The following is a 25,632-nucleotide window of genomic DNA, read 5'->3' on the forward strand; positions in this document are numbered from 1 at the left end:
CCCTATTAACAAGTTATACAGCAGTAGCCAACACCTCAATCGCACGGATTTGGTTTTAATGATGCAGTAAAGATTTTTTGCATCAGAAAACGATATCAATTTGAATGAGCATCATTCGCTGACTACGTATTTCGCTCGTGATTTTGTGTGATTGCGGGTCAAACTCGCAGCACAGATGTCATTAAATATTCACTAACGGAAGGCTGGATATTTCGTGCAGCTCCATGCATAGAGTGGCCCGCAGTTGAAATGCGATAAATCTGAACCAAAGATGTTATAATGAAGTGAAGATTGCAATATATGAAAAAGGTTCACAGTGCAGAACCTACCAAGGTTCTGTTGTGAACGCGAACCTCTAAATTTCCGAGGTTCACACACAGAACGCGAACGTGAACCTCAAGTTCACACCATCCCTAGGCAACAGCATACTATAACATCTCAGTACGATTATTCGATTGCGATTACAATCACTATGCAATTTTTCAAAATAAAATCAGTTACACTTATGAATCACGATTATCTCATGTCTGTTCACAGAGTTCTAACTAAACAAGTCCAGAGAAACACATAATCGAAGACGAATTCAAGGAAGAGAATGAGATTAGATAGAACAAGGTTACATTAAGCCGAGATTGATGCCGGATTGAGACAGCTTGCTTGGCCGTTTTGGCATCCTCCTAACTGTTCATTACATCGCATTGTTTTTTGAGCGGGTAAAATAATAGTAGCACCGATTGATCGATTGATGGGGATATCTTGGATCTATATATAAATATTTCTCTGAACCAAAATCGGCCTCTAGAACTGCGACTATATTATAAGTCCTACTCGCATTCATGATATTTACCCAGAGATGGTCAAAGTAGTCAAGAACGCTACTCAAGTAGAAGTAGAAGTAGCGACGAAAAAAATCTACTCAAGTACGAGTAGAAGTACTTCGTCAACAAGCCACCTGAAACTACTTGAAGCATTCTAGTTCTCCAGTCGCTGTTCGAAAAGACTCTCTCGATACGTCTATCGGTGGCTATGACAACGATTCTAAGATAACTGCATGCTGAAGAGCCATCTATCAGAAGGTCGTCGAGAATAAGACGTACGCCGAACTGGTACGGTGATCGCAGAACTTGACTGCTTTACATTGGGCCAATTCTATAGGCCGGGGAGATTGTGGTGTTTTATGTGCACTAGGTGTCTAACTTTGCGTCATTTCCTTTCGTAATTATTTCGTCCGTTTGTCCTTCAGTTAATTGATCATTCTGGTATAGGGCGTTTCGACAGTAGTATGTGTTTCCTGATTTACTTGCATTGTAACTTTTCTATTCTTTGTAGCTTAGTCTACACTTTTAGTCAATAAAAGCCTAGAAAACCGTGTGTATATCAAGAGGACTTTTCTCGAAAGGTCACGACACATATCGAAGTTTTGGGTCACCACAAAGGCATTCCTTCTGGGCCAAGGTCTTCTCGCTGCTGATCGTTCTGGCACACTTCTCGAAGTTGCATTTTATATAGCCTATAACTTCATATGCCTTGGTGCGTCGTGGCGCAGTAATGGCCGACGCTGAAGTCTCCATTTCTATAAATTCTACGTATTTTCGTGGGGAAAGGGTACCCAATAATCAGATATTCGGCAATATTAAATCGCGCTGGAAATATTTTTGAAAGAGTGGCATAAATTTAAAAAAATACTTAACTTTATGTTAATGTAACGTTACTTTATGTAACGCTCAACATTTCGCGAAAGCGTTATTTCACGTCAAACTAGTCGTGCTGGATGCGTTTGTGACGCCATCATTGGCCATCCAGAGTTTAAAATGCGGTTTTTCGAAAAACACGCAATATAATTTTCGATACATTCATTCCAGAACAGTTAACTGCTAACGGTAATTGCGCATGTGTCTCCGTGAATATGTAGGTAGACTGTCCTGTATTTGATTTCTAACAAATGCGCTTATTCCCCGCCATAAACCATTGAATTCCCCACCGTTTGGGAACCACTGTTTTAGAGGTTCACACCATCCCTAGACATCCTAACTTTGGTGGAAATTAGTCGACGTTTTCTAGCGTTGTCGACCATAACACAAAATGAATATCGAGCGTTAATCATAATATACCGTATCCTATTTTCTTAGATTTTTAGTTACCACAAATTTAAAAAACATCCCTACAGGCCACCAGGCTCAATTTCTCATTGAGTCAACATACATGTACAGATTGCACAATGTACACCCACAGAAATCCTCACATGTCGATGTCTTCTTTTGAATGGAATGCATTCGCCATGATTGCAACCAATATACAATATATAATGTCGGCCTATTATATATAGAATATATACTCACTGTGATGGTCGCCGATCTCTGCCCAATCGTTATGGCCGTCCAGGACCGCTACCCAGTGGTCGCCGGGGATTATGTCATCAATATATTGTCTCCCAGCATTATTTTGTGGGCAGATTTGATCAAATGTACAAAGAGTCCGATCGAAACGTTCACAAAACGTTTTACTGCTCTGCCACGTCAACGTTGGAGCGAAGTAATATAGCTTCGGTCCTTCAATTAAAAGTGTTTCCTAATGTCACAATTGTTCTTGACAACTATCGCAGTATTAGGCCATCGTATGTGCCTGGCTAATCACGGTTGATGCTTTCATGTTAGATGTGGGCGGTCCAGGAGTTGGAGGAGGGCATTATTCGTTGTAAAAGACTATATAATACGCTGCCTTGTGCTAAAACTGAGGGCAATTGCCGTCAGAGGGAATCCAAATGAATAATTATGGTTGCATCTAGTTTGTGGTGACAAGCACAGTAATTTTCGTATCATTGGTAGGCTACCATCGATACGTTGCATGTCTTTGGTTGTAAGATGGCCGAGTTTGCGCTCCTACCTTTTCTTCCCATTTCCAGATATTCCTTCAACTCAGTTATGTTCACTCCGATCCCAGGCTCTCCTTTGCTGCCAACCGGACCTTCCACTCCCTTGATACAGAAATATTGCGGTCAGGTTAAACTCTAAAATGCTGAGGTTATAAACAGGGCTTTGGAGCCGGAGCCGGAGCCCGGAGCCGGAGCGCCGGAGCCGTGCATTTTCACTGGAGCTGGAGCCGGAGCCGGAGCTGGAGCCCGTTATTTGAGGAGTAGCTCCGGCTCCGTCGTATTTCATAAGATGCCATTATATATGCGACAACCACATCTGGTGATATATCATAATTGAACACTGAACAGCAGGCCTGAAATATAATGCTGTGCGCAGCAATGGCATAGCCATAGTAAAGTGCGTTTTAGTGCAACTATGATGTTATCGACAATTGACAAATATTGATTATGACGTCACAAGCCGGCACGGCGGCACCTATGTCTTCGTTGCTACATCGGATGTTACTGATGGCTGACAGACTCTAGATTACTACAGATAACTAACCTATGGGTAGATTAGTAATCTATATAGACCAGGAAGGGCCAACCTTTTCGGCTACAGGGGCATATGCAATTGACGAACGAGTGCGCGGTCCACTAGCCGCGCCAAGCGGGTATAATTTACAAAGTTTATATATAAACTAGGTCAATAATATTATTACTTGAGTATATTGCGGGTCTACTGTATTCCGCCCGCTAGGCTCAGTTTGCAAGGACACGACTATTCGGCGTCTGGCCACATCGACATCGAAGGTCTCCGATAATATGCGGCAAACATTTTGTGCCTACATTTCACCGTCGACGATCTTTATGCGAGCGCAAACGCGAAAAGACTTTCTCCCGTAATTGCGAATATAGTTGGACTCAATCGGGTAAATTAGGCGTTTTTTTTCATTTTCAGTAGGGGGTAGGCTACCAAGCAAGAAATCGTGTGACAATTAAACACGCGAAGCGTGAAGAAAAAATTCACTACTATTTTAGTTTATTGTAATGTACGACGTTTTACTGAAAATGTGACTGGACCCTGGATCTGCCAATGCGTTGGAACTGATATTTTAGTCATCAACATCCCAAGTGTCGCAGCCAGACTTGTAGTGTTTGGTTGGCATTGCAAGTTCACAATCTTCGATAATTCGAAGTTTCGATAGTATAATAGGAAATTACATCGCGGGCCACGCAATACCCTCTCGCGGGCCACATTCATATAGACAGGCCCATTCGATAATTTCAGAGCCGGAGCCGGAGCAGTGGTAATAATGCGGCTCCGGAGCTGGAGCCGGAGCTAATGTATGATAAAAGAAAGCTCCGGAGCCGGAGCTGGAGCAGTTTAAATTTACGGCTGCTCCAAAGCCCTGGTTGTAAATATATAGGAGGAAATCACTATGTACCGAGAAACAAGAGGTTTATTACTTTGTTATTACTGTATTGACTTACTATATTGCATGTGCTTGTCATAAGTGACTAGAAATTCGATAGCTGTATGTGCATTGTGCAGCGTGCTAGCCGTAGGGTTGCCATACGTCCGGAATTTCCCGGACATGTCCGGAATTTCACTGAAAAATCTGCGTCCGGGAGGAATTTCTAAAATATGCCTAAATGTCCGGAATTTTGAAGGCTTGAAGTAGGCTTGAAATTTTTTCGTAAATAGACAAACAATATTATTTTAAGCAGATTTATGCTACTCAAAATTTTTTCTTCGCGCATCGCGCGAGTTAATGCAACGTATATTGATATTAGTATGGACACCAGGTACTACCCTCGACAAATTAGCAATGAAAATAAATATAAAAACCATCATATACTGAAATAAGTCTGATTGTAATCGCAATTACAAGCTAACGGTATATTATTAGAGTTGGTTAAGGCCGATTGGTTGCTTCTGTCACAGACAGTGGTTCCGAATCTTGAGGTCGTTTTCCTTTATTTATGGATCGCGATGATGTTGGACGTATAATCAGCTTCCTATGCCGTAAGTGTGGGCAAGCTGATTTTTTTTATAGTAATCAGCTTATCCAGTTTGGAGCTGGGTCACGGAACATTTTGAAGTTGGAAATGAGGTCGCGACCATATAAAGCTGGAAATCATCGGATGTGCTACCTGCTGGTGCATTTTATAGTAGCCTAATATATGGAAGAATCAATCACATTGACAGAAGCCATTCAAAAAATTCAACAGTTAAATGCATATTGTTAGTGCCCAAGAAGTTACATCGACTATCCTATGGTGGGCCAAGATCAGTGTTTTTTTCGGCGGAAGGGGGCAGAAAAAATGTTGTTTCGGACCAGATTCAAACACATAACCAGATAGCCGCACCGACCTAACAGTATAGCAGGGCTGTCAAACACAATCCCGACAGGCAAGACACGGCCCGCCAGACGATTTCATCCGGATCGTGGAGAGAGAGAGAGAGTCTTTATTTTCATCCAACCAAAATACATAACAAACTGCAGTGATGGTGGTACAGAAAATATGCGTGCACAGTATTCGGTATTAGATAGGAATGATCGATAAGACCGTGAAGGTCATCTAGTCTGATCACACCAGCATCAAACAGGTACACTTGACTCAGAACAGTCTGGCTGTGAAAAAATGTTTAGTTAGGAAAGGAAAATATAAAAAAAAATTAAACAATGGTAGCAAATGATCAATGAAGCAATGTCTGGGCGAGGTAGGGCAACAGTGTTAGTGTAACGACAAGAGGTGGTCAAGTAGGGCTTTTTTGAATCTATTATAAGGCAATTCACGGATATGTGATGGTAATGCATTCCAGATGATAGGTCCCGAGTAGTCGATAGATCTCTTAGTTAGGTTGCTATTGGGTTGGAGTAAGTAGACGTTTCCTTTAGACGAAGATCTCGTGTAATGGGAATGGACATGTTTAGCAGGTTTGAAAAAGTCATCAAACACAGGAGGGAGACTATTGGAAAAATATTTGTGAACAACTTTTGATACTTCGAAGCGATACAGTTCATCAACTCGCAAAATTCGATGCTTACGGTAGTAAGGCGATAAATTGGTACGTAAAGGTACAGATGAGATCAGCCGTATCGCACGGTTTTGCAGGGTTCGAATTCTGCACAAAAATGTTGTACATGCATTTCCCCATACTACGATTCCATATTGCAGATGCGAGTGGAAAAGAGAGAAGTAGATGGTTCGTAGTACTGATCTGGAAACCAAAGATTGGAGACGGGTCATTATTCCCACACACCGAGCTAGTTTTGATATTGTGCATTCAATATGCTGCTTCCAAGACAATTTGGAATCAATGGTGACGCCGAGATATTTTGCTGAGTCACATATTGAGATTTGTTTATGATTGATGTTCACAGTGAAATTATGACTGGCATTATTCAGTGGCGGCTCGTGACAATATCGGGCGGTGGGGCAAGGGCTGCGAGCGACTTTTATCAACATGACGTCACAATGGCGTTTTCCAACGTTAAAAAGAAACTTTAATATGATGGTCACATGAATTTCCCGACAACAGTGATTTTAACGTAGGTGCCGCGAGAGGTTTGCCGGTGAGCCGTGACTTGAAGTGTGGTAACAAATGTTTTATTCATTTTTTTTAATCAAAGGATTATTTTACATAATGTACGTGAACTAAGAATCGTCCCTATGCCACGAATCAATTATCAGGTCATCCTTAGTCGCATGCGTTATGATTTCATGGTAGAGTTAGAGATTACGCAAATCGATAGGCCGTCCGAAAGTGTTTCGTACACGATCCTGGTGTGTTACGACCACTGAGCTGGTGGTTACGAGTTACGAACAGGTGATAGGCAACCAAAGCGGAGGTACCCGGCGTACGAGGGTGCCTTTATTTTGTACATGCAAGCTAATGAAAAGCTAATGAAGCTAATTAAGCTAATGAAAAGCTAATTGAGTAAATGAAAAGCTAATGAAGCTAATGAAAAAGTAAGCTAATGAAAACTAAGCAAATGAAAAGCTAATGAAGCTAATGGAAAGCTAATTAAGCTAATGAAAAGCTAATTAAGCTAACAAGTAACAACTATGCTGTAGCACGGGGACCATTCGAACCGCCTGGCAGGAGCAGACCTTTTAACGTGGCCCATGCCAAAGGGGAGTTTGGGCTTTGAAAAGTTTCGAGATCGCCTATACTTTAACGTGGGCCAAGCTGCCGCAACTTTGCCGCGCGTCGCCTACCCCAGAACACCCGGCACTATGGCAAACCACCTATACTTGCTCGGATCGGTCCCAGATTTCGTGTGAGCCTAGTCGTGGGGGGTGTTTGCCGAGAATTTTTTTAGAAAATTTTCGATATTTTTTAGACTTTAAATTTTTTTCGATTTCGTCCCCATGTTAAAGGATAGGAAAGTAGGAGTTGGTCGTTTTTTCGAATTTTTTTTTTATTTTTTCGATTTCCACTTTTCTGGTATCGTTCGACGCAGCGGACGCAGTAGAACACGCCTCTACCCTCGGCGTGGCTCTAGGAGGTCGCAGAAAGATTTCAGATTTTTATCCTCGTTCTGTTATCAGGAGCTCGAATCGACTACCCGCTTAGCTCGATTACGCATAGGAGCCGAGATACGACGTTTTGTGTTATAGCTCGGCTCCTGTGAGGCCCATCCCCAAGCTCGAACCCTCGTAGGAAGTGCCGCAAAGAGACGAAGCCGGAGAAGAAAAAATTAATCGGATCGGGATATCCGGATCGTAGATCGTAAAAAGTTAGAGTCCGAACTTTGTTTTTCGAGCCATAACTTCCCTCCCCGTGGCCCGATCGAGACAAAAGAGGTACCGTCGCGTTCTACAGCGTGCGCCACAAGCAGAAAATCGGGAATCGAAAAAAATCGAAATGTCTGAAAAATCGACCAAGTCCAACTTCCCTATTCTTTAACATGTGGACGAAATTGAAAAAAGGTTCAAGTCCGAAGAAATTTTCGGAAAATTTCTAAAAATTTTCTCGGCCAAACACCTCCCACGACTAGGCTCACACGAAATCTGGGACCGATCTGAGCAAGTATAGGTGGTTTGCCATAGGGCCGCGTGTTTGGGGTAGGCGACGCGCGGCAAAGTTGCGGCAGTTATGTCGCCTACGTTAAAGTATAGGCGAGCTCGAAAATTTTCAAAGTCCAAACTCCCCTTTGAAATGCATGGAACACGTTAAACGGTCTGCTCCCGCCAGACGGGTCGAAAGGCCCCCGTGCTACAGCATAGTTGTTAGCTTAATTAGCTTTTCAGTAGCTTAATTAGCTTTTCATTAGCTTCATTAGCTTTTCATTAGCTTACTTTTCATTAGCTTACTTTTTCATTAGTTTAATTAGCTTTTCATTAGCTTAATTAGCTTTTCATTAGCTTCATTAGCTTTCCATTAGCTTAATTAGCTTCATTAGCTTTTCATTAGCTTGCATGTACAAAATAAAGACACCCGCGTACGATTGGATCAATGGACTGGACAATTTCTAAACCTTTAATTTTCGCTCTAAAGGCAACTGCGTAAACTAGCCTACGTACGGAGCAAAGATTCAATACGATTCATGTTCGCACTTGACTTGACCAGACTAATTCCAATGACTAGAACTCGAGAGATTGCGTAAGCCTAACTGCAAAGGTCAACGACTTCGGACACATACGCAATTGTTATCTCATAGATTGGGCCTGTCATATTGAATCCAGAACATCAATTTGAATGGTCTTTGAAGAACTAAGGACAGCAGCCTCGGAACTTCGGTCTCGGAACAACATAGTACATTTTGGCCTTGAAACTGGAGATTGTGACGCAACACATACGGCTTACTGTCTATAAGTCTGCTGCGAAATAGCCGTTGGAAAATATATTAATCAATAAATACATGAATGAAAGCCGTAAACTTAGCATACTGTTACATGAAATCATCGAGAAGTAGCATTCGCAATCTCATAACCCATTCCGGCATGGTACACTGTCAAAATCAATACAAACAGACGAACACCGAACTTTGAGTAAAATAGATCGAGGAATAGGCTGATCGAATGATCAGCTGTTAGCCGACATCGAAAATGAAATAGCTATCGCATTTGACAGGGGATTGTAAGCAAATGGTTTGAAGGCCACAATTTCACAGTGAAATGCACATTGGCGAACATAAAATTATGTGAATATTTGAATGCAAACCGAGAAACTTAGTTAGCTGTTTCATGCGATCATCGAGATATACCATTGGAAATATCATCACCGATCTCGTTATGGAACGCAGACTAGATTAGCACAGACAGACACCGGCTTTTGCGTGAGATCCGCAATGATGTGGGTAGGCTAAGTATCAGATCAGCGCGCATCTCTACCATACTCGACCTCGAAAACGAAATAACCGCGTTCGATACTAAAATCAAGACATACCGTGCAAAAGCTCATAACAGATCTAGGTATGGAACATCGTTAAAATCAATAGAGACCAATAACGGCTTTTGCGTAAATCTGTTAGGTGATAAATGAAGAGTCAGCTCTCACTCGACTTTGGAAACGAAATTACCACCCACATAGTTCAGTGACAAACTTAAAACTTGTTACAGCGGTCGATACTAACATTAAGACTTACTGTGCCAAATGTCATGACCGATCTCGGTATGGAACGTCAAAATCAACGGAGACCAATGCCGGCTTTTGAGTAAAATCTGTTTGCTGTACAATGTACATGATAGATCAGCACACACTGAACTTCGGAAACGAAATTACTACCCTTATCTTTAAGTAGCAAGCCTGAAACTTGGAGCAGTGCTAAATACTACCTTCACGACATATCATACCAAGTTTCAAGAATTATCATGGTGCGAAACACCGTCAAAATCGACATGTACCAGCAAAGGTCGACTCAACGCATATCATGGTAACCGAGTTCAGATATAGATACTTACGATTGTTACATCACACCTTAAGGGCGACAGGCATAGTTGCCCCACTTGCTCGGCCATTTTACGAATAAGAGAGAGTAAATCACCGTTTCTTTATTGTGCGCGGCTTTGAGAGAATAGATAGTGAAAGCTTGTTATGAGCGCTACCGGGGCAAGCCCCGGCTAGGCATTCACAAAGCGAAAACACAGAAGAGAATTCGATTTTCGCAGATACTTCGCTATGTATGGGCATTTGTTAGCGAAAGCACAAGAATAATGCGGGTTTCGCTGTGATCTCGGTATATACTGATTGCTGTGCGTCTATAAATGGTTAAATTGTTATTGAACAGAATTTTAGGTGGGGCAATGCCCCAGTTGCCCTATAGGACGAGCCGCCACTGGCATTATTTAAAACGAGCATCTCGGTCTTATCTGCATTCAAACTTAGTTTGTTTGCTTGCAGCCATCTCGACACTTTTGGGAGTTCCCTATTCACAGATGCATACAAATCATCGACAGTGTTGGAGGTTATGAAGAGGTGAGTATCATCAGCAAATAGCGTTGTGCGGAATAAAGATGCATTAACAATGTCGTTAATATAAATGAGGAAAAAAGTCGGTCCAAGGACTGAGCCTTGTGGCACTCCACAAGTTATATCTCTGGTAGTCGTTCTTAATGTCCCAAGTTTAACAAATTGTTTGCGGTTTGCCAGGTAGCTTTCAAGTGGAGTTGCTGCAATACCCCTGATTCCATAGTGTTCTAGCTTGTATCTTAAGATTCTGTGGTTAACTGTGTCGAAAGCTTTGCGGAGATCGATAAAAATGCTGCAGCCACTTTCTTTTTGCTTGATGGTTTTGTAATAGTCCGTTACAATTGATAGTATTGCATGGTTGGTGTTGTGGTTGGATCTGAATCCATGCTGGGTCGGAGACAGTACTGCATTCAATTCAAAAAAGTTCTTAAGTCGGCAGTCAATCAGTTTCTCGAAAACCGTGGCAAGATTTGGCAAAACAGATATTGGTCGGTAGTTAGAAATTAGCTTTTTACAGCCTTTCTTAAACACTGGCATTACTCTGGCAGTTTTCAGTGCATCTGGGAAAATGCCTAGACGTATCGACTCATTAAAGAAAATGCATATAACATCACCAATAATATTAAAGACTAGCTTCAGAAAGTGAGTTGGGATGAGATCGGGTCCTACTGCTTTGTTACTTTCCATTTCAGATAATACGATCGCAACTTCTCCTTCACTTGTCGGCTCAAGAAAAATGGATTTCTGAGGGCCAGGACTCAAGTACGAGAGAAAGTCATCGGAGGAGTTTGGTATTGAAGCTGCAAGATCCGGACCAATGTTGCAAAAATACTGATTGAACTTTTCTGCTACTGCAAGCTGGTCTTTGATGATGCTGCCATTCTCGAGTAGCTCGATGTCATCAGTACTCTTGGGAGCATTACCTTTAGTTAGGTTGATAATTTCTCCAATGGTTTTCCATGTGTTCTTGGGATCTTTGGAGCACTCTTCGAATCTTTTTTGGAAGTATGCTTTTTTGGCATTTCCTTTCATATGCGTCACTTGGTTTGCATATTTTTTGTACACTTTTTTGCCTTCGATGGTGCCTTGCAGATAGTAGTGCTTATGCATCCAATCCCTTGTTTTGATTGCAACTAGTATGTCATGACTAGGGCCATTTTTATATGACCTTAAAAAATCGATTATATGACTTTATTTTTGGGAAAATATGACTTTATATGACTTTATGCGAAAATCGTGTATTTTTTCATGTAACCAAAGTCACTCATGAAACTGACGAGTAAAACATGAACAACATAACAGTAATACACATCTATTTTTAGTTTAAACCACTTTTGCAGTACAGTTTCGTGTAGTGTGGAATGTTGGAGTCTTTAAAGTTACGATTTGGACGTAAAAATGACTTTAGTAAGGAAAATGAGCGCTCCACAGACGCTGATGTTGGTTGACACTTCTGCAGTTTTGCATACAGCGCTGGTGAAATGTCTTGTCTTTGTAGCTCCATAATTTGTTTCACATCGTTTTTGTCCAGTCGGTTCTTAAAGTAATTTTTGAGCTCAAGCGGATCTTTTCAAAAATCGAGGGCATTTAGATCAGCATGAGCGTCTTTGATAGTGTACGTACAACTTTCCATTTTCAGTATCAAGTTTGAAATATTGTTGTAGTGGAGGCATATTTCTGTTAACTGACTCGTCAACTTTGGATCGTTCACTGAATCTTTGACGCTCTTTACAATAACTCCTTCAGCTTCCCATGCGTTGACTATTTCTTTCACTTGTGGAAGTCTCTGAACTTCAAATGACGTCCCACTTCAGTGCACAGAAGTAAAACAGATTGTGTAGCAACACAATGGAATGTGTGACCTCATAATGCAATGTGTGACCTCATAGGTCTGCGACTGTAATGTTATGTAGGCTAACCTTACAGTTTGCCTTCGTTCAATCAGAAATTGCCTTACTTCCTTAGTGCGTAATTGCTTCAATTGGCACTTTTTATTTAAGGTATACAACAATATGACTTTATAACTCAAATATGACCTAACCAGGAAATTATGACTTTATATGACTTTATAACATTCTTAATATACCCCATATGGATGCGATTTTTGCGTTAAAATTGATTTCACGACTTACTAATGCATAGAAAAAAATATGACTTTAATGACTTTAAATGGCCCTAGTCATGACCAATCCAGGGTTTCGATTTCAAGCGCCTTGCATTGCGGTTGATCTTCCTAATTGGGAAAGATGTGTCGAGGGCTGCCCGCAGTTCCTCAATAAATTTTTCAAAATGGCAGTTGTAGTTGTCAGTTGTGAGTGGAGGAATTTTGTAGTTGTTGAAGGTATTGCTGACAATTTCAATATACTCCTCTATACCGCGTGGGTTTAAGGGCGTTCGAGATTCAAATTCTTTAGCACAATGTGGCAGGGCCAATTTCATGTGGCAGATGATGGGATAGTGATCAGTCATACTGTGTTGGAGCACAAAAGGGGACAGGTGATATTGATGAGTGTTGCAGTAGAAGTGATCTAGTAGAGTTTTGGATTGATCAGTTATTCTTGTGGGTTCAGTAATTATCTGAGCTATTCCATAAGAATCAAGCATTTCACGGTACCTTGTGTTAAAGTTGGTGGTCTTCTGCAAATCAATATTTATGTCTCCCATAATAAATATTTGTTCGTTAGCTGCCGTTAGCGTTTCCAGAATATTTGAGAATTCGTCAAGAAAAGTCTCTTGCTTTGTTCCTGGGTGTTTGTAGATGACTGCCACTGTGAGAGCTTTTTGTAAATGTACTCTGACAAATATATATTCTACGCCTTCGGTTTCAAATTTTACGTCGGGCATCATGTCATATCTCAGACCTTCGTTGATGTATAGTCCAACACCTCCAGCGTTCGTTTTAGATGGCGAGTGCAAAAAGTTGAAACCTGTCAGGTTAACATTAGTCGTTGGATGTTCTTTCAACTTGGTCTCAGAGATTCCGATGATGGTTGGTGAGCAATTGGACATTTCAAACAGGGGGGGAATTTCATCTAGATGAGCTTGGAGGGATCTTGTGTTTAAGTGTGCAAGTAAAATTCCTTGAGATGATGGGATATCACTACTATTCGTTGAATTGATAGATCTGCAGTTGCTCACGTTGAAAAAGTTTTGAGCCATTTTTTAGTGTGGGTTGCGTTTGCAGTGAGAGAGCAGTATAGCAGTTTCTATTTGAGTTTATCGAGGTCATCCTTTGACTCAATGTGGATTCTGGGTGCACCATCGTTCTTTTTCATGTAGATATTTCCATTTGCAGTCCAGAGGTATTTGAAGCTTTTTTGTTTGTTTCGCAGCTCGCGCTTCAAAGAAAACATCTCTTCTGTAATTTGTTAAATTTTCGTTTAGGAAGAGTTGTTTCATTCCTTCTACACCAAAGTCTTTGATATCCCTTTTGGCCTTTTTCACTTTGAGGAATTCTTTTTTTGGTTGCTCTGAAGAGAATTTGGCTATAACGGGTCCTGTTTTGTCCTTATTTCTGAAGCGCACTCTATAACACTGCACAATCTGTGGCGCAGTAATCTCAGCTTTCAAGGCGTTAGCTATTTTCATGATAGTTTCAGGCAGATTCTCTTTTTCGGAGTGGGGAACACCATGAAATTCCAGGTTGTTGTTTCGAGATTGCTGCTCCAGGTTGTCGTTGGTGCGTTCTAGGTCAGATATTTTTTTGTTCAGGAATCTCATAGTTGACTCAAATTTGTCGTGCTCGTTGAGCATGGATTCTTGTGAGGCGCGTTCTAGATTTTTTTTGGTGTCCTCAAATTCTGCATTCATGAACTCCATACCAGTCTTGCAAGATTCTATCTCTTCTCGCAGTTCTTCTACGGCAGAACCAGATTTTTTGATATCTTCAGCTGTAGTCTGCAGTTCTGAGATGATGTTGCGCAGTTCCTTGTTTTCTTCCTTTAACACTTTGACTTCAGCGAGCGTATTATCCAGTTTACTCTCCATCTTTTTCAGTCTCAGCAAGATGACATCTTCGTTTGTTCCGGGCTTCGTCATTTTGTTTCTTGGATGGGTATATAGCCTAGATTACTTTAAATCTTATAACAACCAAATCTATTGCAGACCCCAGCAAGTAGCAATCACCAGAGCCCACATTACAGATGGCCCAGATGCCTAGATTACAGATGACCTATGTTCCACTCCATTGTTGTACACCAGTGGTTCGTGGTTCCCAACCTTTTTTCACCCAAGTACCATTTCGAGGTTATATGATTTCTGTAGTGGATCCATTTGAAATTATTGTGGTCAAATATATTAAGACGGAATTTGGTTAGGTAAGAATCCCAATGCTTTACGACTAGATCTCCTCCCCGTAGGGCGTAGGCCGTCACTGGTGGGATAGCCCCTACCAACGACGACGACGACCTTACCACGACGACGGCGGCTTTAAAAACTCAAAATCAACCCCACCTGAACTAATAACTTCCTTCGGTCGAAAAAAAACAGAATCTACTCGCGTACCACCTGGAAGACCTTCGCGTACCATTACCACTGCTGTATACAGTCGATGGGCAATGCTTTGCTAGTGTGACGTCATATTGACAGACAATGTGTCACCTCATTTTTAAATCCGCTAGTGAGCGCTAAAGAGTGTCCGGAATTTGCTTTGCAAAAATATGGTAACCCTATGCTAGCGTGAATATAACACACGCTAAATCCATTAGCAACAGTGTAGGCTATGTACGAGTAGGTTACATTATAGATTCTTACCTGATTAAATGCCTAATACTTTGCTACTGTAAACCAAGAGGTTTCCGTTTTAGGCCCTTCGCTGTATAAAATACGAACCTCGATTGACGACCAAGAGAAACGAGTGAAGCACCGTATATACCCCTTACCCGTTTTCCTGGACGTCCACGGGGTCCTTGTACCAGATTTTGCCATTGCGCTCGTCCATCATCACAGTCAGCAAGCACGCGACAGTCTTCAATGGAAACGTCGATCAAGGAAGCATATACCCCGATGCTGACTATAAGCCAAATGAAATTCATGCTCACTGACATATTTCTATGGGATAAATGAATTCGACTGAATTTAATACGAATGAATTGACTATATCCCTGACCACGAACTAAATCTTTCTGTGAGATCACCTCTTGTCTAGACTGTAGCAGCGCCTCAGTTTTCAAATCAGGCATAGGTATATGAAAACTTATGATTACAAATCGATGTAGGCCGACAGAGTCGCCATAACAAGCTTGACCTTCCATCTCCATGACCATCAGGCCTAGATGTTATCCCTGCTCAATTTTCATCCAATTTCATTTAGTTTTCCCGTTATAAATCTGTCTGGGGGCTTCGATTGTGATAACTCTGGTACCCACCCCACCACGATTGATATAATATATTATTTCGTTTTGGTTTCGGTATGCCGATCTTCACGTCTGATAAATAGTAATCGCCTCTCGCTCTCTGGGATAGCATGTCCGCAAACACAAGCCGTCGATTGGAAATATGTTCAACACATGTTGGGATTAGGAATTAAGTTTCAAAATCCACTAAAACAACACGTAAATACAGGCATAAAGATCAGCATTTAGAACAACCCAATACACCTGACCAAAAACAGTGTAAACTTCTGCTCTAACTTGTGTTACGTTTTATAGCCTAAGTATAGGACTGACCCATTATGGAATGATCAAACTGCGTTGCATTTTATTTTTCAATTTCAAAATCGTTGTGTATAACAAGGACAGCGTCGAACAAAGACTCGCAGTCTTAAAATACCCGGCTTCTAGCGTTGGTTTATGCCACACAGTCATTCCACAAGTTGTTTCTCATCTCCATCTACACAAATAGCTCTGCGATTCTCTCCGCTCAGTAGCTGCTGAACACATCGAGAAGTCTATAAGATGAATTTTATTTGCTGTCGGCAGTTTGTACTCGCTCCGTTTAACTCTTATAGCCTTATCTCTCCGTTGATCAGTTAAAATTCATGGAACGTGGAAGGTGCGAAATTCACTATCATTGCTTGTGTGGCTTTCATATGTTGCCGATGAAGAACGCAATTGTTACAGAGTGTTCAGAGAATGCATTCATTTATTTTCATGAGGTAAAACACGATAAGATTAGTTGACGCTGGAGGATACGAATAACTTGAAATGTCAATGTGTAAAAATCTTTCAATCCAACACTGTGCTTGTGTTGATATCAGGCCTGTGTATACAATGACTCGACTCGAGTCAATAAACAAAAGGACTCAGGTCGAGCTTATTCATTTTCCATTTTTAAGAAAATTACTCGAGTCAAGTTGAATCAACGAAAAGTTGCGACTCGAGTGTCATTACAGCCATGATAGAGAGTTATTAAAAATTCTCCCCGTGACGGTATTGCCTATAGAAACGGTGTGCGCGACACGCCATTCCACTGGGTAGCTATATTTGCTTGCCAAAAAGGCTGCACGCACACTCCCGGCCTGTTATGTTAAGACAGACACAAGCTTTAAACATATATGCAAGCATGATTAAAAGTTTGCGTTGAAACGTGGTCAGATCCGGCAGTGTAATTCTAATACTATTGTAAACGTTTTCATTCTGAACAGGTCAGAACTTTAATTTTTCCCATTCTATCACGCCCGGTCGCTGATTTCCAGCTCAAACACGGTAAAATAAGATTAATTTTGACTAAAGAATATGGAATTACCAGCGTGAGTGGTAATGAGAATAAACGCCATCGCTTTATTGAGTAGCAACTAGGGCTGGGCAAAATCGAGTATCTGAGTGATTCGATTCTGAATCACGCAATATGCTTCGAGTCGAGTCGAGTAATCGAGTAGTATCACTCGTTATGACGTCACAACAGAATGTAATACGTCAAAGTTCAAATATTACCGTTTATGCCACCACAAAGAATATAATGCCTGCTATCCATCTCATAAATGATACTTTGGTATTTTTCGACCATACTGATTTTATTCCACTTGGTGACAATGTTGTGTGATAATCGTGACTTCGGAAATGTGCTACGTCCACGTCGTCCAGTAACTTTCGTAGCTTTGTACTATATGTTTCGTATGCTGCAATATCGCCAAGCAAGGTTTCAAGTCTTCGGCAGTGAAAATTAGTATAGAAACTGTAATTTTCGTTGATAAATTAACTTTCAGTGGTGAGGAGCGTATAATTTCAGTACTCAAAAAAATCGTCTTTTTCTACTCGACTCGAATCATTGAAATTAATACTCGATTCAGATTCGAGTACTCGAATCATTGCGCCCAGCCCTAAGCAACACATTGATGCTGTGACACGGGAGCTAACCACTGTGCGTTTCTTCTCAAAACACGTGAGTTTAATACTTCGAAATCGCGTGGGAAAATGATGAAGTAAACATGTTTTTAGTTGCAAATTAATCCTTACGGCGACAACAATATTTATACTAAACTGTCATCGCATCGTTATTCATCGTCTTTGAGATTCATCCGTGTTCTTGCAACAGTAGACGTATCCGACCGGTTCAATTAAACTCCCGTCATCTCTCAACCCCCACCACGGACGTCCGTGTAAAGCACCATGCAATTTACAGACACGTCCTATGTGAAAAATGCATTTAAAGAAAACCATGAGATGATTATTCGAAATGGACGGCGGGAGCCATACAGTTTAATTGAATATGTAGTTGAACGAGCTATATGGGAGAGAGAGAGAGAGAGAGAGAGTATTTATTTTCATCCAACCAAAATACATACCACACGACAGTGGTGATGGTACTGAAAATACGCATGCACAGTATTCGGTATTAGATAGGAATGATCGATAAGACCGTGAAGGTCATCTAGTCTGATCACACCAGCATGAAACAGGTACACTTGACTCTGAACAGTCTGGCTGTAAAAAATGTTACGGTAGTTAAAAAAATAAAATAGAAGAAAAATTAAACGGTGATAGCAGATGATTAATGAAGCAATGGCTGGGCGAGGTAGGGCAACAGTGTTAGTGTAACGGCAAGAGGTGATCAAGTATTGCTTTTTTGAATCTATTATAAGGCAATTCACGGATGTGTGGTGGTAAACTGGTAATCTATTCCAGATGATAGGTCCCAAGTAGTCGATAGATCTCTTAGTTAGGTTGCTATTGGGTGGGAGTAAGTAGATATTTCCTTTAGACGGGGATCTCGTGTAATGGGAGTGGACATTTTTAGCAGGCATGAAAAAGTCATCAAACACAGCAGGCAAACTATTGGAAAAATATTTGTGAATGACTTTTGATACTTCGAAGCGATATAGTTCGTCAACTTGCAAAATTCGGTGCTTTCGGTAGTAAGGCGATAAATTGGTACGTAAAGGTACAGTTGAGATCAGCCGTATCGCACGGTTTTGCAGGGTTCGAATTCTGCACAAAAATGTTGTGCATGCACAGGGTTGTAATGACTCGAGTCATGACTCGACTCGAGTCAGACTCGAGTCACGATTTTCGGATGACTCGACTCGACTCGAGTCATTTTCTCAAAATACGGAAATGACTCGACTCGACTCGAGTCAATCTGTGTATTGACTCGACTTGGACTCGAGTCATTGCGCATGACTCGAAGCAAGTCATTGACTCGAGATACAGGCGGCCAAGACCGACATTTCATTGTAATTTCGAAGCCAACACATTATTGGGATTTGGTTTGTTGGTACTGATGCTTGAAAATGCGACCAGAAACTGCTAAAAGTGGGGAAAATTGATATATTATAAATGCGAACCATTCAATATCACCAAAAAGAGGTTAAAAAGTGGGTTTGGGAAGACTTTAACTGGAAACTGAGCAGTCAACACAATGACTTGGACTCGGACTCGAGTCATAATACCATGCCTCGGACTCGATCCTCTGTTCGCTGACTTGGACTCGGACTTGACTCGGTGGGAATTGAAAATGACTCGACTTGACTCGAGTCAAAAATATAAAAGTGAGATTGACTTGTGACTCGGAGCCTTGTGACTTGGTTACAACCCTGCCATGCATTTCCCCATGCTACGACTCCATATTGCAGGTGAGCGTGGAAAAGAGAGAAATAGATGGTTCGTAGTATTGATCAACAACAGTGATCTGCCTCGCAGCCTTCATCGTATATTGTAACCGAGATATTTGACGTCCCAATGCAAATATTCGAAAATTCGAGGGCTAATAACGTATATTGTTACCGTGTACGACGTGTAGCATAGGGTTACCATACGTCCTCTTTTAAGAGGATTTGTCCTCTTTTTTGACTTTTTTTAAAGTGTTCTCGGAAGACGCCATTTTGTCCTCTTTTTTGAGATTTTGTCCTCTTTTTTGAAAATTTAGGTCAGATTTAGAAAAAATTGCGACTGATATGCCGTAAAATAGCACAGAACTGACGCTCCGGCGGGTATTTCGGAGTGAAAAACGGTTATTTTGGCTCTGGGCGGAAAGATGGCCTTTTTTTTAGTCATCCTCCTAGCAATGTGGGAAGAAAAGCGGTATTTTGAGCCCAGAGCAGAAAAGATGACCTTTTTTTTTTAGTTAACCGATCACAAAGTGGAAAAAATTCACCGGTTTTTGAGAATTCTTCTCCGGTTTTGCAAGTCTCGAATTTCTGAAAAAATGTCCTCTTTTTAGATTTCGAAAATATGGTAAGCCTACTGTAGCATGCTTACATCCATTGAGCCACGAGGCAGTGAGTACACTAGTACTGTCTCATTTTCTAATTTTCTGCTCTGTTTTCTATCTGTGGATCATATTCATTGGAAAATGAGCGAATGAGGCGAGCTTGATGCTGCGTACGTCTGTGTGTACCGAATACAATGCCAGTAAATATTTAAAATTATCGTTGTGGTCGTGCACCCGTTGCGATCCTTATCTGTTAACGGATATCTTCTAGCTCTAGCACTTATCACCCAATATTTTAGGGTGAAATGACATAAATTACTCCCAAAACGTGTATGGAATGGACTGCAAATCCATCTCTTCACATGATGGTTGAGTGAGGTGTAATACCACGAAACTATACACTTGCTTCATTTGAAATGGAGTCGCTACTACTCTACAAACGTATGATATTTTCTGGTGCTGTATATTTACTCCTTCAATGACAATCAATTTCACAGTGAGAAATCTGGAAAGATTTTACTTGGGTCTTCCAGCACAATGCACCATCATGTGTTATAAACATCATTACGGTTGTAGATCCAAATAAAAATAAGAAGAATTCAAACTATTTCAGGAATTGAAATGAAATCGGAATGGACAGGCAGGGACAAAGAAGAATTTCTCCTGCCTGACTGAACCACTGGGCACAATGTGAAAATTCGACATTTGAAGACATCAGAAGTGCCATTTGCCTCTTTGCTTACTTCATGTTGCTGCAGTGGTCGCGGCGGCATTCACTATCAAGCTCTTACCTTCTGGTTCCCCGATTTGTAACCATTCATTGTGCTCATCCCGCACAGCAATCCACTTGTCACCTTTCACCAATCCCAATACAGGTACGTTTGACTTGCAGGCTTCCCATGAATAGCACAGTCGCCTCCCTTGATTTGCACAATGCGCTGCAGAGCTCGCGTATGTTGCGGTTTTGCCGATGTACTGATATCGCACATCTGTTGGAAGCAACATGCCTAAATCAGCTGAAGAATGAAGAATTGAAGATGCACCAATACGAGTGACTTGATGTGCAAGGGCAATCAAAAGAGGGAATACGTACATTTTCCTAATCATGAACTGTGGCCTATACTTACCATACCCTTAGCGTGACTTTATGTGTATAGGCGATAAGTGCCACAATTCCTAAGTGTTGTCAATAATAACCGAATTACTTCAGAGCACCAAGTTCCAAACGTTTAGAACTGCTTAATCGAGAAAAGCGGATATTTCAGGATATGTTAGGAGTACGTAAGTAGTATATGTGATCGCTCGCGAACTAACGTTTTTTGCATGGGGCAGTATAGGCGGGGTGGTGACGCGCCTGGAAAACTCGTGGTGGTGATGCGCCTTTTTAGACCCCCCTCTCGGCGGTGATGCGCCACGTGTTCTTATGGATGCGGTCGTGATTCGCCTTTTTTGCTATAGGCGGTGGCGGTGATTCGCCGTGAAAACTCGTGGTCGTGACTCGCCTTTTTTGCTATAGGCGGTGGCGGTGATTCGCCTGTTATGTATTCTTACGGGTTCTGTGGTGATTTACCATGTGTTCTTATGGGTGCGGTCGTGATTCGTACTTTCAGACATCTCTCGCGTGGTGTTGAATAGTCACCAACAATAACCGCGCAAACGGAAACGTGGCTTGTTGTGAGGATTAAGCAGTGCGACCTATATTTCGAATGACCTGTGCGCTGAATTATTTCTCGTCCAGCCGCTACTATCGAATATTATACTATTCCATTCAGTGCGAAATAGTTTGATCGTAAATTATGATATATGATGTCGTAGTTTAGTCGTATCAAATGACCGATCGTGTTCTCTCTTTCCTCGCTATTGATTGCTACCTGAATAATATTTTCGGCTTATTCGCTGTTTCGCACCTACAAAATAGTCTGCTGTTCACAACCACAACAAGAATCACAAGTATACACATTTACACATTCGTTTATTACTCTGAAATCAAACTCTTCACAAAAGCACGCACAATCGTATCATTAACTTTTTTATCATCCCCAAAATTATTCAAGTATTCCTTGGTTGAAAATCTACCACGGAGCCGGCGTAGACGGTGACTCGAATACCAACAATAGCCGCGTTCACAAACTAACACTCCAAAAAGGTGTGAAATATTCTCTACAAGCGCTCACAAGATAACACATAAGAATAGCCATCTCTCGTGGTTTGATGTTACAAAGGTAGGAATTACGCACAAGTAATATTTTGATAATTAGTTTGCCACAGAGCCGGCGTAGACGGCGATTCGAATATCAACAATAGCCGCGTTCACAAACCAACACTTCAAAAAACGTGTGAAATAGGTTACAAATCCCACGATCGCTCACAAGATAACACCAAAGACATAGCCATTTCTCGCGTCTTGTCATTACATACATCCCAATCGCTACAGTGTAATATGTCGGCGGTTGTTACTATCAAGTAATAAGTAATGAATAACAGTACCAGCGCAGACCGTGATTCGAAAACCAACAATTTGACACTTGCACGCGATCGCTATATGTTTTGACACTTTGGAACAGTCGTTGACTTTGCGTGATAAGAATCATGCGAATATTCAAGCAATGCATCAATTTGACAACTTGAAATGAAACTCACTACACAAATCAAGTCGATTCGTATCTGAATGTGTTAATTCGGTACAATTCTAATTTGAGAAATCTTTTTAACGTGATCTTTTGATTCGACCGTAACCCGAATATTACTGACGCCGACTTTCAGTCACATTGAATTATTCACACATTCGCGCCGCTGTTTTCACACCTATAGAATCAATACCAACTATAACTCTACAAGAATCAAGAATCACAAGTATGTGCATTACACAGTTATTGTCTTTATTAACTTGAAATCAAACACTTAACAAAAACACGCAACTAATCATTTGGCAACTCTAGCATTACCAAAAAATTCCAGTATTGTTGATTGAAAATCCTTGAGTCATTATTATCAAAAATGTTATAGTATACCGCATCGGAATCCATTCGCGGGATGTACTAAAGATAAATCCAGATAATCCAAAATGAAATATTTGGACTTTGACAAACATGACTACTAACTTTGATCCAGTCACATTTCAAGATTATACTTTGAAACAATCCTTGAAACTTACAACTCTATTCACGACTGAGTTTTCCGTTTGTCAGTTTCAGTAAATACTATCGCGATATTTTAATGTGTTACTACACACAATAGAATCATTCAATGAAATAGCACCTGTTGTAAATATTTCTAACTTGACAACCACTTGTGCATACCGCGATCGACTTGTGACGCGATGAGTTAAATCGGAATATTTCAATCTATTTGTCGAAACCTTGAACAAGCTATCGGGTTATTATTTTTTTTTTGTTGTAATCGAGTGAACGGAAATAGTATTACGTCTCAACATTTTAACATCTTCCCATACACAAAAGAGTAAAATACAAAAAACCTTGTCAAGTCAATCCGTTTGTAACTTACCCAACCAAAGCAAAAAGTATCCTTATGAAAAGTAGACAAGACTACGCGAGTAATCACCACAATCCAAAATCCATAGCAAGTTCGGTTGTATTCATAGTCCACCAACTCGTACTTTTATTCAACTGTAAAAGTCGTTACTATTCCGCAAGACAAAGAAATTACTATGTGGTATATTTTGTAAGACAAAAGTAATTACTTCTCGGTGTCGGCGACTTGAGATTAACATATGTTTTGAGTATATGATATTTGAATGTCTGACCAACGTAGTTAAGAATTCATTTTATACGATCGAACACCGGTATTACATTGAAAGTTACCATGCTGTAAACATAAGGATTGACACATGGATTTGACATATGTAATAGTTGATCATGACTTGATTATTAAATTATTCGCGTTAATTAGACCCGGCGTTGCGGTAAAGGTTATTATGACAGCAACAAACTTTTCACCGCCGTGGTTATTAACATATTGATTTGTAAAACTATACTTGTCTGAAATGTTCTTGGTTTGAAAGATATTCCGTGTTGGTACAAATCACTCTGTGTATTACGGATATCAGAAAATATTTTTACAAATGTAGTTGTTTCCAGTAACCAAGACTAAAGATGACACAACAATTTCGTTTGGAATATCTTTACTGGACGCATCCTATTCTACTAGACTTGAGTAATACACAAAACTCATAGCATTAACAAAATCACAATAGGCGCTACACTGAAATCTACAAAATGTGTTTGTATTGTTACTCAAAGTAGTGATCATAAATTATCATTTAAATAAGTAATTGTAATCATAAAACCAAACTTGTGAAAGTCATTACCATAACAAAAGAATATTGTAGGTTGCTTGCTAAATGTATGCCGGAAATATTTGTAGAAGGCTCACGACCAAAGAAATCGGAAATTTCTCCCCGTTGTCATTCGTCAAAGTATATGTTGTCACAATACTCATCCCGTAAAAGATCTTACTTGTATGTGATTGAATCGCCGGTAATTAACTCGCTAAATCAAACCATAAGAAAATTTCACTCAGTCATCGGATTATGATATTAAACAGCGTCGCTTAATCGGCATAGAGCGTTTTTCTAAATGCAAATCATACCTGACCAACAGAAAACAATTTTCACTCACCTCGTAATGAAACCAAGTGGTGGGCCTACGTTCAATATTTTGTTTGTGTCAAATACTTTGCAATAAACACACACACTGGAGTGGTTGAGCTTTACATCATCAAGCTGTCATCTGTAAATCGAGATCACATCCGACTTGTAACTGTATCGTTTACCTAACCGAGTTGTATGCACAGTTTCATATTTTTATCATTTAGTGATTGCTGAACATACCAAACGATACACATTCACTTCCGAAATACTGCGTTGATCTCAATTCCCTTTGTCGTGATAACCGAAGTACATTTGTTTCGAATTCGTAACAGCCGACTTTTCTATGACACGATAAATTTTGACAAGTTATGCTTAGAAGATTGGTTGCATATCGCGAAAAATAACATACTGCTCATATTGATACTGTTAATCGGTATTTTCACGCGAGTCGATTTTCAAATGAGTAAAATTTATTACATGAGTTTCTCCGCTTAATGTAAATGAAAACTCAGTCGTCTTTTAACATCACATAGACATTGATCAAAAGTAAGCAATCAAACACAACACTTTGTACGACACTAATTATTGTTCCACACATCTCATTTCATACTAAGTGTATACGAAAGATATTCATGTTACACGAAAATATTCGCTCATGCTACAAACCTGTACAATGATTGGTGGTGTAAGTCCAGCACAATTGTGGTATCCATACGAGTTTAGTTAACACAATTTACGACACCGAGGTCGCCTCATCTTTCGTAAGACAACAAACCAAGGCTTCAGGATATGTCCATGTCATAACAATAAATCAACTACTCCAACAACAGAGTACATATGTTTTCTAGCACGGTGCTTACATCTTACACACAAATCAACCTACTTTGCTAACGAAAAGCGCTGAGTCATCACAACAATACAACTAAAACATACTATCATACAAAATGGCCGTTATAGTTTGCACACCAACGATACATCGTACAAGTAGCAAGTCTCGAGAATCCAGTTATTCAAAAAACGTGAAAGTGTTTCTACGCCAAGTCGGTATGTTGACGAAAGCATATATTGTAATATCATGATCGATTTACATTCGTTGGTCACAAAATGTCACTACTCTAAATAATTATTTATCACTCAAAGCCTACTTGTCACCATTCG

The 25,632-nt window shown here is 40.5% G+C and overlaps 4 protein-coding genes across 6 annotated transcripts in view; 1 reads left to right on the forward strand and 3 right to left on the reverse strand.

Annotated features, from left to right (window-relative positions):
* The window catches only part of LOC145454728 (tryptophan 2,3-dioxygenase-like), a 328,104-nt gene extending 313,732 nt beyond the window's left edge, over positions 1–14,372 (reverse strand). The window contains exon 1 of the mRNA XM_080332719.1: positions 14,357–14,372. The gene's annotated coding sequence lies outside the window, so the exon portion shown is untranslated. The remainder of the gene's footprint in view (positions 1–14,356) is intronic.
* LOC145454726 (DENN domain-containing protein 11-like) overlaps positions 1–25,632 on the forward strand; it is a 134,115-nt gene that overhangs the window by 89,125 nt on the left and 19,358 nt on the right. The window lies entirely within an intron of this gene.
* Positions 1–25,632, reverse strand: part of LOC145454729 (uncharacterized) — a 70,627-nt gene that overhangs the window by 8,151 nt on the left and 36,844 nt on the right. The window contains exons 1-3 of one of the 2 annotated variants that reach the window (XM_080332720.1): positions 15,158–15,549; positions 2,884–2,974; positions 2,340–2,549 (exon numbers count right to left, since the gene is read on the reverse strand). In XM_080332720.1, the coding sequence (XP_080188846.1) occupies positions 2,340–2,549; positions 2,884–2,974; positions 15,158–15,541 (685 nt within the window). In that variant the 5' untranslated portion in view covers positions 15,542–15,549. Of the gene's footprint in view, positions 1–2,339; positions 2,550–2,883; positions 2,975–15,157; positions 15,550–25,632 lie in introns of those variants that run through there. The other variant, XM_080332722.1, reaches the window with a different exon arrangement.
* The window catches only part of LOC145454732 (uncharacterized), a 34,557-nt gene continuing 25,088 nt past the window's right edge, over positions 16,164–25,632 (reverse strand). For both annotated transcript variants that reach the window (XM_080332725.1, XM_080332724.1), the window contains 2 exons: positions 20,657–20,854; positions 16,164–17,844 (listed from right to left, as the gene is read on the reverse strand). In XM_080332725.1, coding sequence (XP_080188851.1) covers positions 17,714–17,844; positions 20,657–20,854 — 329 coding nt within the window. In that variant the 3' untranslated portion in view covers positions 16,164–17,713. The remainder of the gene's footprint in view (positions 17,845–20,656; positions 20,855–25,632) is intronic.

The sequence above is a fragment of the Botryllus schlosseri genome, chromosome 13 (assembly GCF_051294905.1).
Source record: "Botryllus schlosseri isolate E-star chromosome 13, Bs_hap1, whole genome shotgun sequence".
Taxonomy (NCBI): Eukaryota; Metazoa; Chordata; class Ascidiacea; order Stolidobranchia; family Styelidae; genus Botryllus; species Botryllus schlosseri.